The sequence below is a fragment of the Oryctolagus cuniculus genome, chromosome 7, assembly GCF_964237555.1.
Source record: "Oryctolagus cuniculus chromosome 7, mOryCun1.1, whole genome shotgun sequence".
NCBI classification, from domain to species: domain Eukaryota; kingdom Metazoa; phylum Chordata; class Mammalia; order Lagomorpha; family Leporidae; genus Oryctolagus; species Oryctolagus cuniculus.
In genome coordinates, this window is record NC_091438.1 from 101274574 (window position 1) to 101292018 (window position 17445).

The 17445-nt window shown below is 34.6% G+C and overlaps 1 protein-coding gene and 1 non-coding gene across 4 annotated transcripts; both read left to right on the forward strand.

Annotated features, from left to right (window-relative positions):
- The first annotated feature begins 8 nt into the window (after positions 1-8).
- ZRANB2 (zinc finger RANBP2-type containing 2) lies at positions 9-16453 on the forward strand. Of its 3 annotated transcripts, none has more exons than XR_007924026.2 (11): positions 9-369; positions 2494-2546; positions 2634-2742; positions 3706-3788; positions 6474-6550; positions 7035-7169; positions 8200-8372; positions 10516-10602; positions 12804-12962; positions 13982-14052; positions 14602-16453. XR_007924026.2 is itself a non-coding variant. In XM_017346172.3 (11 exons), the coding sequence occupies exons 1-10, from the start codon at positions 314-316 to the stop codon at positions 14009-14011; spliced, it is 966 nt and encodes a 321-aa protein (XP_017201661.1). In that variant the 5' UTR covers positions 9-313; the 3' UTR covers positions 14012-14052; positions 14602-16453. The 3 variants fall into 3 exon arrangements, 2 of the variants coding, with proteins under 2 accessions (XP_017201661.1, XP_008263285.2); XM_017346172.3 differs by having other exon boundaries at positions 13978-14052; XM_008265063.4 differs by lacking the exon at positions 13982-14052.
- On the forward strand, positions 12043-12103 carry MIR186 (microRNA mir-186). Its single transcript, NR_162561.1, has one exon. It is a non-coding gene; the product is annotated as a microRNA mir-186 (primary transcript).
- Positions 16454-17445: the final 992 nt, after the last annotated feature.

Sequence of the window (17445 nt, forward strand, 5' to 3'; positions counted from 1 at the left end):
GTAGGGGGCTCTCCGAGGCTTCTAGTGCCACGAAGGCCTACTGTCTTGGCTGTCTCTACGGCGCCTGATAGTTTAGCCGTAGAAAAGATTATTGCATTTTCACTTTTCCGTCAGGAAATACTCTCACAGGCATATTACTTTAAACAATAACCTTCACATTCAACCCTGGCCTAGTGTCCTCATTATCAATCCCCGTCGCAGTTGCAGGCGGGAGTCAGGCGGTTGTGAGGACAGCCCCACGGTGCCGAAAGTCCCCTTCCCGATTCCTCCTGTGAAGACGTAGCTGCGGCTGGCTGAGGTGGTGGTGTTCAAGATGTCGACCAAGAATTTCCGAGTCAGTGACGGGGACTGGATTTGCCCTGACAAAAAGTGAGTTCGTGACGGGGTTTTGGATTGGCTCTGGGGTTATGGGGGAATTCTTTCTTAGGTCGGTTTGGCATGATCTATTTTTCTGATCATCGTACCCGTAAGCCAGCCTGAGGCGACGAACCGCCGCTGCCGGCGGGAGGAGGCTCCCATCCTCCGCTCGATAAGGGCTTTCGAGAGTCTTTGTTTAGGTGTATTACCAGTGTTTCCTCGGCATTTTCTCTCCAAAATGGCCTGTATTTAGGGTGCGAGATGGCCTGCTTTTTTGCCCCTACCCCCAACGCCCGCCCCGGGCCAGGTTTCGGCGATCAGGAAATCTCCGTCGGGCCCAGCTTGGTGTTGGATCTCCCCACGTGACTTTGGGCGGCAGAACTGGCTTCTCTTTCGCGGAAAATTTTCTCTTGCTTGTGCCTGTCCTGCTTCTTACAGTTCGCGTTGTTTTGGTTTGGATTTTTAACCGCACTCTTCTGGTGTACGATTTACCACTTATTTCTCAAACCCTGCCCCTTTTGGTTTTTCTCATTTTTTTCCCCTTCTTTGGTCTTTAATTTCTCCACAAAAGTTGAGTTTTTCGCCTCAGTAGTACCCAAAGGCAAGAGGTCTGTGCTTTATCTCCGCGCTGAATACGCCTGCGCACGTGTTAGCGGCTCTGCTTTTTTGACATTTTTGTTAAAGCCAGTGTGCTTTCTTTAATTGTCAGTCACATCTTACAGAAGGGTGCACAGATCGAAAAGCAAAACATGCTGAATGCCTAAGTCATGCTAAAAAAACAACTTTTTTTCTTATCTCTTATCAAAGATAAGAGTGCATGGTAGGTAGTAAACAGCAGATATTTCCAAGGAACCTGGGTTAAGTTCCAGTATTATTACTTTCAGACCTGTGACTCTAGGTTTCATTTTTGCTTAAAACTGGGAATAGAATTATTTGCCTTATGAGTACATGAAATAGAATGGATGACTTGGCGATGGATTGGAGCATAAATTCACTAATTGCTAGCTATTGCTAGTTTACTATTGTTATGAAAGAATAAAAGTTATTTAGCATTGCTCTGAGTGGTGAGACATTATTGAAAACATGTAGAAGATGCAGATCAAGTTCTGACTTGTGTTACTGGTCACTTGAAGTATAAGAGAATTTTGTCCATTAAGGACATTAAGACAACACACCAGAAATTTGAGATGAGACTCTAGGAGACTCCATTTCAACTCATTTACAAATGTAGGAGTAGAGTCTTGATACTACAACATGTTTAGATCCAGGAGAAATTCTCAGAGAAAAAAAAAATCTAAAATTATTTGTATTGTTAAGTATCATTGCTTACTGTGCAATCTTCATTTTAGTGTAACATCTTAAAAATCAGCTTCTAAAAATTTAATCATCACATGTCATTAAGATCGTTTAACATGTTTTTGCTGATAACCCACATGTACTATTAAGATCATGCAGGTGATAATTTTTTAGTTGTGTCTTTATTGAATATAAGCATGAAATGTATTATTCCAGATGTTGAGCTTACTGATTGTGGTAATTTCAGGTTTTTTTCAGCTAGGTCTCAGAGGTTTGATAAATACTTCATAAAACTCAATATTTTAAATGATTATTGAGTCTGTATTTTTTAATACAATTTACCTTCTTTTCCATAACATCCTTCCTAATACCTTTAGTGTGTGCTTTAATGTGTACCTATTCCATCAAGAGGACCTCCCTGAGTTGTCAAGTTTGCTCCAATTGGTTCTCCCCTAAGATTTTGTATTTCCTGTGTCACACACACACACATATATATACATATATATATATAATACATATACGTATATGTATTATCAAGGGTATTCCATTATAATGGTGTGCACAAAGGTAGGGATATCAAGACAGAGACACTAAGTGATTTAATCAGAATTACTTGGCTAGTAAATGCAAGTTGAGGGTTTCTTATCCTGGATTTGTGACTCCAATCTAATAATTGTTTTTCTAAATTATGAAGTTTTCTTGTAGTTAACGTTAATATAACATGATTAAGATGAATTTACAGTTTTGGATTCCAGGTTTATAGTAAACACACACTGAAATTTAAAACATGTATAGCTTTTTAAAGATATTTCTGTAAATACTTTTTATTTTTATTTTCAGATGTGGAAACGTAAACTTTGCTAGAAGAACCAGTTGTAATCGATGTGGTCGGGGTAAATATTTATGGAAAATTCTGTTGATATTGTATGCATAGATCAATTATTTTCCCAGATTCTTATTCTGTCATCTTTCTTTTTTAGAGAAAACAACTGAAGCCAAGATGATGAAAGCTGGAGGCACTGAAATAGGAAAGACACTTGCAGAAAAGAGCCGAGGCCTATTTAGTGCTAATGATTGGCAGTGTAAAACGTATGTGTTTTGAATTGTTGTCCACTCTTCCTTCTGTAATAATGCATTGAGACACTACTTGTTAATATTACCAACTCGTAGTAGTGACATTGACAAGCCCACATGCACACTTAAATCAAGTCTTTAGTAGAGCATGAAAAAATTTTAAATTTTATTTTTCATGTTTTAGTATTGTTATATAGAAAAAAATAATGAACTAACAACTAAAGGTAATACCAAAGAGTACTAAAACCTACTTGTTAGTATTGAAAAATGTCAAAAATGTTTAACCTCCATCAGTAATGTGAAGTACACCACAAAATTCATTTTGTTTTGTTTACAAATTTTAGAATCATAAGTTACATGCCATAAATCTGTTTTGGTAGATGTTTTTAACACTTTTTACTTTGAAGTTTAGATTTAATTTTATATTGATTTTTTTTCCATCTTTCATCTTGTCTGCTACACAGACAGAAAAGGAGCTTACATTAATTTCTGATGTTATAAATGTTAAATTTTCCAGCAACAGATTAAATTATTGGATTTGTTATGCTGTGAATTTGGTGCTTTATCTGATTGCTAAGAAAAAAATTTTTTAGCATTGCTTGGAGAGAATAACCTTAAAGGTGAACTCACAGACTGAGAAATTAGTGGGTCCTTTAAAGTGATATTTTTCCCTAAGGAAGCAGAATAATTATAGTTATAATTTGTCATTTACTTGTTTTTTGGTTTTTGTTTCCATTTTTTACTTAAAACCATCAGTGCATTCTTCATACTATATAGTTATTATTCTCTGCCTAGGTAGTTCGTTTCTCTGTTGGAACTCATACTCTTTAGACCAGTGTACATTTTTTATATTACTCCTAAATAAACATTTCTTTATGTTAGTGATCTCATCCTAGTTTTCATTTTAAAATTCTAAAATCTCTAAAAATTAAAATTTTTCTGGTATTATAACCTCTTAAATGTTTTTCCTGTCTGAAGCTGCAGTAATGTGAATTGGGCCAGAAGATCAGAATGTAATATGTGTAATACTCCGAAGTATGCTAAACTAGAAGAAAGAACAGGTAAGATATGACTACATATTAACTTAATTTTTAAAGGAACTGAAAGTTGTTGAATTTAATTTTTTCACCTTCTCATAAGAAGAGCACAGTAGTGATTGAAGACTCTGACTGTTCTGCCCCTATGTTTTTAACTGAGATTTTCAGTTTCACTACACACAAAAATAATGTTTCATGTGTATGTTTGGATTTTTTAAAATTTGAGAGACAGAGAGACTGGCAAACAGGCAGCGCACTCCTGTCTACTGGTTCACTCCCGAAGTGCTTGTAACTGCTGGTGCTGATTTAGGGTGCATATTAACAGGAAGGTTGAATTGCGAGCAGAGCCAGGACACAAACCCAGGCTCTTTGATTTGAAATACACATGTCTCAATTGGCGTCTTAAACCAATAAGTCAAATGCACACCCCAAATCATTTGTTTTATAATCTTCACAATTTATAAACTGCACTGTTAGGGTACAGGGTACTTAGTCTTAACCAGGAAAGGGTATTTGGTTACTTTTAAATATGTTCTGCCTCCTACCTGCTAGTTTGGTTGTTATTAACAATAGTGGGGGCGACAGCTGTGATGAGGCAGGTTAACACCCTGGCCTGAAGCGCTGGAATCGCATATGGGTGCCGGTTTGAGACCTGGCTGCTCAACTTCCGATTCAGTTTTCTGCTGTGTCTTGGGAAAGCAGTAGAGGATGGCCCAAGTCCTTGTGCCCCTGCACCCTTGTGGGAGACCCGGAGGAAGCTCCTGGCTTCAGATTGGCACAGCTCCGGCCGTTGCAGCCAATTGGGGAGTGAACCATGGAATGGAAGATCTCTCTCTCTCTTTCTCTCTCTCTCTCTGCGCCTCTCCTCACTCTATGTAACTCTGACTTTCAAATAAATAAATAAATCTTCATTAAAAAAAACAGTAGGGTAATAACCATTTTTCATTCATTTGATATCCCAGTATGACAAAAAGTTTAGGGGCACCTTTATTCACCTAAAGCATAAGCCATAATTCTCAGACTTGCCTATGCAATAGAATCATCTAAGAAACTGTTGAAAAACATGGATTCCAAAGCGCAGAACAGTTTAAGTTCTTTGGAGGTAGGCCAAAACTACAGATTCGGTGTTGTTTGATAACCATTGACCTAAATAATAGCATATCGTTGGCATCTATGTTGTCTGTGATGAAAGGGGAATATATCTAATGGAATATACTTTTCCTAGTATTAGCAAGTAGCCCAACCACATTATTTGTATACTTAAAATCTAATTTTATCTCTCAGTTGCTCATACATCATGTAATGAAAGTCTTGTTTCTCAATTATAATCACCTTGTCAGATCAAAAGTTGCCGGTTTCCTTTTCCTCCCAAACTTTAGACCACCCTCAATGTCTGTTTAATTTATGGGAATTAGAGGCCCTCTTACAAACCCAGCCCTTCCAGACTGCAACACAGATTCTACTCCCCTTCCTTTTTAATGAATTGTCTCACATTTGAAAACAAACCCTCATGTTTTGGGTATTTTTTTTCTTTTTAACCCTCAAATTTTATCTGTTTTCAGGAAGCAATTTTGCCTTTTTTGTTAATTTGATACATGAATGCTTTTTGACAATGGTCTCCCTAGTTTTTCTTCCTTCACCTCTGCAATGTAGTCATTTTCCCCCCATACACCTGGTTCTTTTATTCTGTCATCCTCTTCTGCCTTATACCTGAATGTTGAATTTCCTCAGAGCCCTCTTTAATGTTTTCTAAATAAGGTCTTCAAAGCGCCAAATTGTAGTAACCATAACACCCAAATTACTTCTCCAGCTCAGACTTCTTTGACCCATATATCTAGCTCCTTATTCAGCATAGCCATGTAAATGTCAAACTCATTATATTCTACTGAATTTGTGGTTTTCCCCCTAGGACCTGGCCCTCTTCCAGTGATCTCTTTCTCATGATTAGTACCACCCAGTTCACAATTGTTACATAAGCTGAAAACCTAAATACTCATCTCAGCCTCCATAACTCCTATTTTGTCTCAACCTAGAGTCTTCCATTGCAGCCCCAGCTGAAGATCACTAACATCTTGTCATAGAAAAGTAGCCACCTAACTAGTCTTTACATACTCCCTTCTGCCCAACTGGGACCAGAGGTGTTTTGTTTTCCAAACTCAACCCTTGTTTTTAAGGCTTTGGATTGCTTTTACAGTAATCCCAAGTATCTTTAACAGATTAATTATAATCTCAAAAAAATTTTTCTCTGTTGACATTCTTCTTGATCTGTTTCTTGATTCCGTTAGTTTCATTATGGCAAGAGCTGTGGTCTAACAAACTGAGTCAGAATAGTTTGTATTTGATTGCTTCTCATGGAGTAGCATGTGTCCATGCCTCACAGAGTATTACTATAAAATTCAGAGGGAGGGCTTTGTCATGGCAGAAGTTTAAGGAGATATTCTTCACCCTGACATTCCATGAAATACCTAAATCACAGGAAATTTTGAAATTGAAAAGAGCTTCAAATATAGCTATATGACTTAAAAGCTTAGATATCTTTGAGGTTGTTTTCTGTGTTGATTTTTAATTTTTCCTTATTAAAGACTGGTAACTAGATTAGTAGCCAAACTGATTGATTTGATTTACTCTTTTCTCTGGAAGTGATTTAGGCATGGTGTTTGGCTATTTAAATGGGATGTCCTAGAATAACAATCTGTGCCCTCTTTATAGGATATGGTGGTGGTTTTAATGAAAGAGAAAATGTTGAATATATAGAAAGAGAAGAGTCTGATGGTGAATATGATGAGGTAAGCTATATATTAGTGAATAGATTGAATGCCAATTAGAAAAACATCTTAGACATATACTCCTTAAAAAGCAAGTATTAAAATGTATATAAGTAACAGTTTAGAACTGTTACTTTTACTGGAATTTATAAACTTACTAGAAGCTATACCTGACAAATAAACTAAATTTTAGAAAATGCATTCATTTGAGGCGAGTATTTGTAAGCAGAATGTGTTAAGCTGCTTCCTGCAATGCCTGAGAACGCACTGAAAGTTGGCCCAAATACTTGTCCTCCTGCCAATCCACATGGAAGACCTAGATAGAGTTCTAGGCTCCAGGCTTCAGCCATGGCTTTTGAGGAGTGAACCAGTGTATGCAATATTCTGTCTGTCTCTTCTTTCTCTCAATCACTCTTCCTTTCAAATAAATAAACCTTTAACCAAACTGCATTGATTTTAATGTGTTTTTAGCTGACAGATATTTTTGAAATTGTTTTTTCTCTAGTTTGGACGTAAGAAGAAAAAATACAGAGGAAAGGCAGTTGGTCCTGCATCTATTTTAAAAGAAGTTGAAGACAAAGAATCAGAGGGAGAAGAAGAGGATGAGGATGAAGATCTTTCTAAATATAAATTAGATGAGGTAAATGATTTCCTTATCCTATTTCCTCTTTGATTTGTACTGTGACAGATACTTTAGATAAATTTGAAGAAGGGATAAAGATACATTCTATGTGTTCATTCATTCATTACAAAGGTTTTGAGCTTTCACTCTACTAAGCTTTTTATTGTAGAGTATGTTTTAGTGACCAAGACAGTACCGCTTTTCTTCTACTAAATTCTAATGGAGGCATTATATAAATCAACAAAGGTAATTTACGTAGCAATAATATTATGAGGACATGATATATATAGCCAATATATCTACTATAGCAGATAATTAGAACAGCCACTTAGGTTTTAGTGGCTGGACTAATTAGAGGAGGTAAAACTTGAGCTGAGACTTGAATGATGGGAAGAAGCCAGAAATAAGAGGTAGGGTTAGAGCAAGTCATACACTGACTGCTGTGGTTGGTTTATAGGTGGAAGCTGTGAGACTGATGATTCTCATAGCACCCACCGTTAGGTCTGGTGATGTTAGTTTTGTGAGGTTAGAGGGTAAAGTTTTATGATCTGGCTATGTAGATCCAGTTTGAGGTTACTTTGGAGTCTTCAAGAAACAAAACAACTAGCCTGTTTTTCAGGATGACAACTCAGGATACTGAGATATTAAAAGGGCATAATGTATTTCTGTAGTTGAGGAGAGCAAGAGGTTTTTATAATGTAATAGAAGGAACAAAGTTCTGAACTAAGACTAAGCAGTAAGTGTGGTTGATTGAAGGACTTTTAAGATGATGGAAAATTGAAATTCTCGACAGCTAATTTTGTAGTGCATACAATAGAAAATGAGCAAATGAGAATGACTTCCAGGTTTATGTATAAACTATTTGAGGTAATTGTAAGACTTTAGCTGTGATAAGGAATTTAATAGATGAATTTGAGAATTTAGAATGAATTTTTTCTGAAATTTGGTGATACATCCAAATGGAGATATCCAGTACGCAAAACTATTCATCTATCTTAGTAGGTAATGTAAATATCTAAATATTTGAATATAATTGAATCTTTGTTAGGATGAAGATGAAGATGATGCCGATCTCTCAAAATATAATCTTGATGCCAGTGAAGAAGAAGATAGTAGTAATAAAAAGAAGTCTAGTAGACGAAGTCGCTCAAAGTCTCGATCTTCACATTCACGGTCTTCATCACGCTCATCCTCCCCCTCAAGTTCAAGGTCTAGGTCCAGGTAAACGGGTACAGGTCAAGGGTAACACCAGTCAAAATGTCAGTATCTAACTTCTTTATTTATGAATTTTATTTTTCTTGATGAAATAAACTTTATTTAAAGATATTCCAGGTACCTTTTATAGAGTTTTTTCATCTTGGTCCCTTTCAAATTATTGGCTTTATTTTTAGAAGTGGAAAAATTTTAGTGTTAAACATGCTATTTTAGCCTCATACCTTTTGTTAAAATAGTTAAAAATTCAGGTAAATTGTTACATATAGGGGTATTTAACTATCTAAATAGGTAGCCTGCATTTAGAATTTTTTAAGTAAAGATTTCTCACTCAAGATGATAAACGTTAGTACAGAAATTTTTAGGCAATGGTGAGATCATTGTTTGTTATATAATGTTTCAGTAATTTATTTTGATATGAATAGTCTGAATAAATAGGAATAAATAGCAGATTCAGCCATATTTATTAAGTTAATACTCATGATTTTGAAATGCTCAGGGATAAATTAGAGAACTCAATTGATGGTGTCCCTGAATATTCTTTATTTTTTTATTCTTTTTTTTTTTTATTAAAGATTTATTTATTTATTTGAAAGTCAGAGTTACACAGAGAGAGAAGGAGAGGCAGAGAGAGAAAAAGGTCTCCCATCCACTGGTTCACTCCCTAATTGGCCGCAATGGCCAGAGCTGAACCAATCCAAAGCCAGTGCTGGAGCCCAAGGACTTGAGCCATCTTCCACTGCTTTCCCACGCCATAGCAGAGAACTGGATCATAAGTGGAGCAGCCGGGACTCGAACCGATGCCCGTATGGGATGCCGGAACTGTATGCAGCGGCTTTACACCACAGCGCCAGCCCATTGCACTAAGTCTTAAAAGTTTTGTTTATTTGTTTGAAAAGAGAAGTGACAGAGAACTTTCATCCACTAGTTCTCTGTCAAAATGTCTACATCAGCCAGGACTGGACTAAACAAAATCCAGGAACCCAGAATTCCATTTGTGTCAACCATGTGGTTGTCAAAGACATAAGTATTTAAACTTGCATCTGCTACCTTCTCGGGCACATTAGCAGGAAGGTGGATCAGAAGCACAGGAACCAGTATGGGATGAGGACATACCAAGTGTTAATTTAACGCACTGTGCCAAAACTCCCACCCCTGAATATTCTTTTGTATGGTAATATGAGGGTAATTTCAAAAGTGTGTAAAAAGTAGATATTCAGTTAGTGCGAAAAGATTTTGAAATCCATGCATACAAGAAATCTTTAAAAATTTGGTGAAAAATGTATTATGCAAAAACTGAATGAATAAACTTTTTAATTCAGTTTTTATAGGCTTTTTGAAGTGTGTATTTAAAATTACATATTTTCTAATTTTATAATTAATAAATTATTGAGAAAGAACCTTTAAGTACACAATATTCTCTTGAAAACCGTATTTACAGTTTTGTGATGCCATGGGCAATGAATTTTAATCATATTCAGGAATAAAATATTAATGAGCAGTTAACAATTAGGTATTGATTACTATAAAGCCTAAGGGCTTAATAGGGTGACTATATAATTTTTAGGTACTGTTGTAATGGCATCTCACAGGCTATTGCTTTATGGAACAGATTAAAGATGTTAGTTGATCAATTCTATTTTTAGTTGTGATTTTTAGAATTCAGATGAACAATTATCTCCTCTTGTGCCCTAGTTATATTTTCCCTTTAATTCTATTTGAATAGACAGAAAATACATACCAGTTATTTATGTGCCAGCATTTAAAGCTTCTTGCTAGTAGGACAGTAAGTAGAAAGGGTTTTATGAAAGAAAGTGATGCATTCCAGAGAAATTAAATAAAATCTTAAGCGTTCTATTTTCCTGGGTATGTGGCCCTCTGAACCTTATAATTAATTGTGAACAAAAAAAAGTATTCAGTGTCTCTAATAAAGTGATAATGCTCAAGCAAGGAAAATGAGTTTTTTAACTACCTCAAGTTCTATGATTAAAAGTTCATTTAACTTTTAAAATAATGCATTTTGAAAACATCTCTACCATAGTTACCTTTCTATATGAAAAATGAATTCTAATGCATATTTTCCTTTCAGTCTTCATATCACAAAGCTCACTTAAGTGGTCCTGGAAAAAAAAAACCTTCCATGTTGTTCCAGGTCCCGTTCAAGGAGTTCTTCCAGTTCGCAGTCAAGATCTCGTTCCAGTTCCAGAGAACGTTCGAGATCTCGTGGGTCGAAATCAAGGTGAATGAGGTAGCATCTCTCTGTAAAACAGAGAGAAAAAATACTTAAAGGCTGCAGAAGGTGTTGCTGCTTTTCCCCCCTTATTTTGCTTCTATTTGTCAATTTTATTTTAGCATTAGAAAATTAATGCACTTGGCCTCAGCTTAATTTTCTCACCATGAAATGTTTCCATTGCCAACAGTGTGCCTAGACATTCCCATGATTGAATTAATGTGGCTATTTTGCAGTTTGCAAGGTGGTTTTGGCATAAGATGTTTTGAAGTAGAAAAGTAAAGGCAAGTCTTTGTCACCAAATCACTAGTGTATTAAGATTATGTTTGGAGTACTTCAAATAAAATTGGATATCCTAGCAAGAAAAGGGAAAATGATTCTGCCTCAAAGCAGGTTTTGTTTTGGAAGACAGTTGTTTCAGTATTTGCAGAAATAACATTGCCATTTGTATTAGATATGTTAGGGAGCACTGTAAACATTTTTCTCCCTATGATTTGGGGCAGAAGATTATATATAGCATTTGTAGAATAGACTTTACTCTTTAAAAAAAAAAAGATTTTTTATTTTATTTATTTGAAAGTTACAGAGAGATAGGTAGAGCCAGAGAGAGAGGACTTCGATCTGCTGGTTCACTCCGCAAATGACCACAATGGCCAGAGCTGAGCTGATGTGAAGCCGGGAGCCAGGAGCTTCTTCCAGGCCTCCCTTGCGGATGCAGAGGCCCAAGCACTTGGGTCATCTGCTGCTGCTTTCCTAGGCTGTAGCAGAGAGCTGGATTGGAAGTGGAGCAGCAAGGACTCCATTGCCCATATGGGATGTCAGCGCTGCAGGCCGGGGTTTAACCTGCTTTGCCACAGCACCGACCCCCAGACATCACTTTTAAAACTATACAGAAGTGTGGTTGGTTAACTTAGAAAGGATGTAGTTTTTAGTGAGCATTGCTATAAACCTTTAGGTTTCATTTAGTCAGATCTGTACTGGGAAACATAATTTATAATTTGTAAAGCAAATGAAACAATAGCTTTTGCTGTCAGAGCTTTCTCTGCTTAGTTAAAATATGCTCGTTTTGCTTTTAAGTTAATTTATTGATGATCTACTAAAGGCATAAAAGGAAGAAAATGACTACAATTCCACCTGTGTAGAAATTCATACTGAAGTTTAATGGCTCTTGGTAAAAATCATTATTGGCTTTTTTGAGTCATATCTAGCCTTTGAGGGGAACTGCAATTTAATCACATTAGTGTGAAAAGAATGATAGTCACTTGTACTCATTAAGCCAATACAAAATACAGAGCAAATCTTTTTTTTAATTACTGTGTATTAATATTTTAGTCCTTTTAGTGCTTTGTAAGTGAAACTAAGTTTTGGTATTCCCTTTGGAAACCAATATAATAAAGCTTTGCAGAAAAGCCTTCATGTTCTTCCCAATTTTTATTGCTTATAACTTTCCAAAGAATTCTCCTTTTGGGCTTGCTGGTTTTATTTTAAGCCCAAAGGTGAATTTTTTGGGAAGTTTGGGCTAAATTCCTTCAACCAAAATATATAAATGGTGAAAAAATTTATATTTCAATATTTGCACATTATTTCTATCTGAAACATGTGAATGTCAACACTTCATACTTCATGAATAATGGTCTTTCATAGACTTAAGTGTTGTAAATATAAATTGATTTTTTTAGAGTTACTAATTTTTCTTTGAATATTTAGCACTTTAATAGTTACTGTTCTTTCTTATTCTTGACGACATCCCTGGTTTTCTATAGGAGTTTAACTAATGGGTTGCATAATTCCACAAAGAATGTTTATTTTCCTAAGGAAGTTGTATAGAACATATTTTCTCTCTAAGTGGAAGGATGCGATTTCTAAACACAAAGTCATGCAAATGTAATTACTGCTTGTTGATTTTGCTATTTTGAAAAGCCCTAAACAAAAAAAAATTATTCTGTGTTAATACAGTAATCTGTGTTCAATTACAAATGATGAGCACTTACCTTAAAATATTAAAAAGACATGAAATTAAAATAACTATTTAAATAGAATGTTTTCATGGTTGATCCAGAAGTCTTCCATTGAGTAAGCAGTAAGTATTCCTTCTTATAAAATAAAATCTTATAAATATTGTGTGTGTTTTTGGAGCTATCTGATAACTAAACAGTTTTCTTCATTTCTTCCTTTAATAAAATGTTTGATTTGTTTCTCAATCAATGAAGATCCAGCTCCAGGTCCCACAGGGGCTCTTCTTCCCCACGAAAAAGATCTTACTCAAGTTCATCATCTTCTCCTGAGAGGAACAGAAAGAGAAGTCGTTCTAGATCTTCTTCATCCGGTGATCGCAAAAAAAGACGAACAAGATCACGGTCACCCGAAAGGTTTGGGTTTCTGTAGAAATAAGAATGGGTGTTCTTAAGTGTGTTTAATAAACTAAATTTCCTAGTGAGGGGTTAGATTTTTATTACCTCTTTTGTTCCAACTTTAAATTGCACTTTTCACCTTTGAATTTCAAAAAAAAAAAACTGTTTAGGCTTTGATCGGGTTGTTTAGAAAAGTTACAGACCCAACCACTCTTATCCTTTTATTGTTTAAACTTTTATTTTCATATATAATTATTATAGCCAACTCTCGGTTATTTCTGTCTTTTAAGATTGCAATTTGGAAGCTATATGTTGAACTAATTGATACTTTTTCACACTAAATAGTAGAAAAGGTAGGAATTTAGGGCATTTAATAGAAGAGTTATTTTTCTCAAGGATCTCATTGAGAATCCATCCTCATTTAACATATGTACAAATAACATTTCCATGGCAAATTGTTTCATTCCCTTTTTAAGGAAGTCATTTCTTACAGCTAATTCATTTATCTTGCAGTCTTAAATCTTTTTTTAATTTTTTCTTAATAAGGATATCTTCACTGGATTACTTTATCTGAAATGACATTTTTAAAATCTAGAAAGGGCAGTTGTCATCTGTCATCCTTTTCTAAAACAGGCTAATTACTAAATTTCATTAACTTCTCTTGGTTCTCAGTGCTTAATTTATAGTCATTTTAAATGGCTTTATTTGTAATTGAAGTATGTCCATATCCTTTTAGCATGTGAAAATGATTATATAAAGTGTAGTTATTGCTATGTTCAGTACTAGGATTATCTCATGATACCTACTGGTACAGACTGTTTTGCTTTTTGACATTTTTGGAGTTTAGATGATAAGACTACACACAATACTGTTTCTATGCATTTATTTCTTTGTAAGAAAATTACTCTGTACTTGAGTGAAATTTCATTCTGTTGCTTTCTTGCCACTTCTGCAATTTTTTTATCTTAGCCACATATAATCCCCCTAGTTTGTTGTCATCTAAACTTAATGAACATGTTCTCTATTCCATAAGCCAGGTGATTGGTGAAAACACTAAACAACCCTGAGCCCAGGGCCAACCCCTACGGAACACCACTACTTTACCCAGGTTGATATTGACTTATTCATATTAGCTGCATGAATATAACCCTGTAATTGTACGATCATCTTGTGTGACCTAGATTTCCAAAACTTAATTATTTACAAATATATTTTCTTTTACACAATGAGAAGCCTTGCGGTATGTGTTTTACATATAGACTTATTACACTTTTCTACAGTATGTCACAGAGATTGGTTTAGTCACACTTCCATTAGCAACTTTAAATGCCTTTGTTGTAGATGGTCTATAATTTTATACATTTTTGCAAGGCTTTCCTTCATTATCTTAAATAATTGAGAGGTGGCTATATTTTAAAATGAGAACAAAATTTTAAATTGTGGAAGCTTTTAAATTACAATTATATTATTACTGGGTTCAATCAAAGTCTGTAAGCACTAGATAATTTATGTGTGTAAGTTTGTATCTTAGTTTTTAATTATTCTTTTTAGCAGCTTCAAGGTGATTAGCTTTTTTTATGTTTTCATAGTCTTAAGAATGATGCTGAAATCTAACTCGAGCTTACTAGATTGCCTACTCTTTCATTATGTTTTACAGGCACCACAGGTCATCTTCTGGATCGTCCCATTCTGGTTCCCGTTCAAGTTCAAAAAAGAAATAATGTATTAAAATTTACATCTTAAAAAAAATCCAGTGCAGTGCATGAAACATAATTTTTAAGAAGTTGGTGTCTTACTTGGTCAGAAGTGCTAAATCTGCTAGTAGAGGTGCATGTCTTTCATTGCTTTTCAGGACAATACAGCTGTGTTTATTTGTGAAATTAAAAGTAAATTGCATTTTAAGCCATAATGCCCCCAAATAGATGCTCTATTTATTGTTCATTATTTACAGCCATTTGCTTCATTTAAAACCATCTCAGCTATAACAGAGTACTTTGTTTCCTAATTTACATTCTTTTTTTGTTGTTTTTGTTTTTTTCACTTCTAAATGTATCTTGTCTGTTGGGTTACCTAGGCTTGCCTGAACTTTCGGCTGGGAGGCAAGACTGGTAAACTAATTGGAAATATGTTTATGTTAATCTGAGAAAAGAAGTCAATTTGTTTATGTTGTTAAGCTATGTCAAAGTGATTCTTACCAGAAAAAAAAAAAGTTAAACTAAGTAATAAAACATTCAGTTGCAAATTTATTTATATTGAAATTCCCTATTCTGAGGGTGCCTTAGAATCATTGTCTTTTATCCAGCTTTACTTTTTTGCACCATCACATTTACTACAAAGCAGTCTTGTAAATCACAGAAAGAGAAAGGTATTACTCTTTTTCTTTTTCTGACACAAAATTTGGGGCAAGAAAGAAAGTCAAATAGTTCATCTCTTTTCTACTGATATGGTTGCCTAATAGGAAAAACATCTTTCAAAATGTTTGTCTTAAATAAATTTGAGAAGCTTTTTGTGATATCTTTTAAAGCTCCAGTTATCAAAATATATTAGGATAGAAAAGGCTAAATCATAGTTAATAAGCAAATTGAAGAAAGCTTTTGGAATATATTTCTGTTTGGGTTTAAGGCCAACAGATATTGTGAATTTAAGCCAGCATTTGTGTTGAGCTGTTTAAACACATTGCATATAAAGTTTTCTTCTGAATAACAAATGAATGCTTATTTCTGCATGTTGTAATCAGAAATCATTATTTTTCTTATCACTTGAAATAACTTATGGCTTAAAATGCTTTCAGAGTTTTATTTCCCAAAATTGAAATCTGGTCACTTGAGCTTCATTTTGTTTTCTGGTTTCAAAAGAAAAAGATTTCTCTTAACAGTATCTTCAGTGACAATACAAGGTAAGTATATTAAGGGAAATCAGTAATTGTGCTTGGGGGCTTTTTGCGCTGATGTACTGCTTTCTTTTTTCCCCATAACATTGTCTGCTGCAGTTTAAATAAAAAGTAAAACATTTGAACATATTTAGTAGACAGACCAAAACAAAATTATATTCGTTTTTTATTTTAAAGTGAATGTGTTTCTCTTCAAGTGATCTAAAGATGAAAGCAAAGATATGTAGAAATATTTTAATAATATTTTTACAATGAGCTTCCCCATGTTTTTTATGTTTTAATTTTCTTTGCTATGTTTACTGTAGGTTGCACAAGAACTCTTACTCTCTTGTAATTGTGCCTCAGACTTTTTTGAAAGTCCACCTTCTAAAATTTCCCAGATGATCCACTTGTTACCATTGGTTTATTCTTGTGCTTTCTGTATTTAAAACTTTGGCTGTTCTAAGCAAGTGCAAGGTTATAAATTTAGCTAATAGTAGTTTACAGACAATTCAGATGATTATGGTTTCATTTGGTTTAACTAAGTTGTACTAGTTCATTTCTTAAGGAAATGTAAATAAAGCCTGTGAGTCAAGCATCAAGTGGTGTTTGTTAGAAATAAACTAGAGATTTTTAAAAAGCTCTGATGTAATGTTCATTTTTAAGGTAATTGTAACTTTGTTACTTTTTAAATTATTCCATTTCTGAGGTCTTTAGATTTGTTTTTTATATATGAGTACTTAGTTTAAAACATTGCAAATCCATGATCACTACAACCTTGGGTACAAGTTTTCATTTCACATCGTTTCATATAAACATTATTGGCTGGTTTCTGAAATGACCAGGTTTACAACAAGCTCTATATACAAGACCATCTCTAAGCACAATTACGAGGGTATACCTTACTAGTTCATCTCTTTCTTGCTATCTAGTAACCACAACCCAGTGTTTTAGATGTTGATAAGAAGATAGAGGTCTCCACTCTGCCCTCTATTTGTGACATAAATGTTAAATGTTTTTTATCCCGAAATAACTCTGTTTAGCTTTTCTCACTTGGAAATTATTTTGGAAAACAGTGTCAGCAATATTAATTGAAAGAATTTTAATATATGTAAATGATTATATTATCTAATGCAGTCTAATATGGAAACCATCTAATTTTGCTTGTGGTCTTGTGAGGGTAGATATTACTGTATATCTTCTTTACAAGAAGAAAATTAAAATTTGCTAGGGGAGCTGCAGGTATGGTCCCAGGTGTGGTCAATTTTTAATCTGATAAAAACCAAATATCCTCTTTGAGAAAATAAATGTGAAATCCCTAAATGTCAGATGGTTTTTAATTTAATAGAGAAAAGGTTGGCAGACTAAACAAATACTTTTTAGGAATAGTTAGATTTCATATATCTCCACCCTATTTGTACTGTTAACATCCTTACAATATGTATTTGTCAAAACTAAGGAACCTTGCCCAGCACCGCGGCTCACTTGGCTATGAAAGCCATGAAAGAAGAATGGTATGAGATAGGTTGTCATTAGTGTCTTTGTCTTGCAGTTCAAATACCTTCTGATTTTACCAGAGCAGCCTTCCAGGAAGGCTTGGCCTCATGGCTAATAACATGCATGCCCAGGAAC

Excerpts from the sequence above, each read along its gene's own strand:
- ZRANB2 (XM_008265063.4), top strand. The coding sequence starts at position 314 with ATGTCGACCAAGAATTTCCGAGTCAGTGACGGGGACTGGATTTGCCCT. Across the intron at positions 3,789-6,473 it reads TAAACTAGAAGAAAGAACAG|GATATGGTGGTGGTTTTAAT; the intron begins GTAAGATATGAC and ends CCCTCTTTATAG. Across the intron at positions 12,963-14,601 it reads AGATCACGGTCACCCGAAAG|GCACCACAGGTCATCTTCTG; the intron begins GTTTGGGTTTCT and ends TATGTTTTACAG.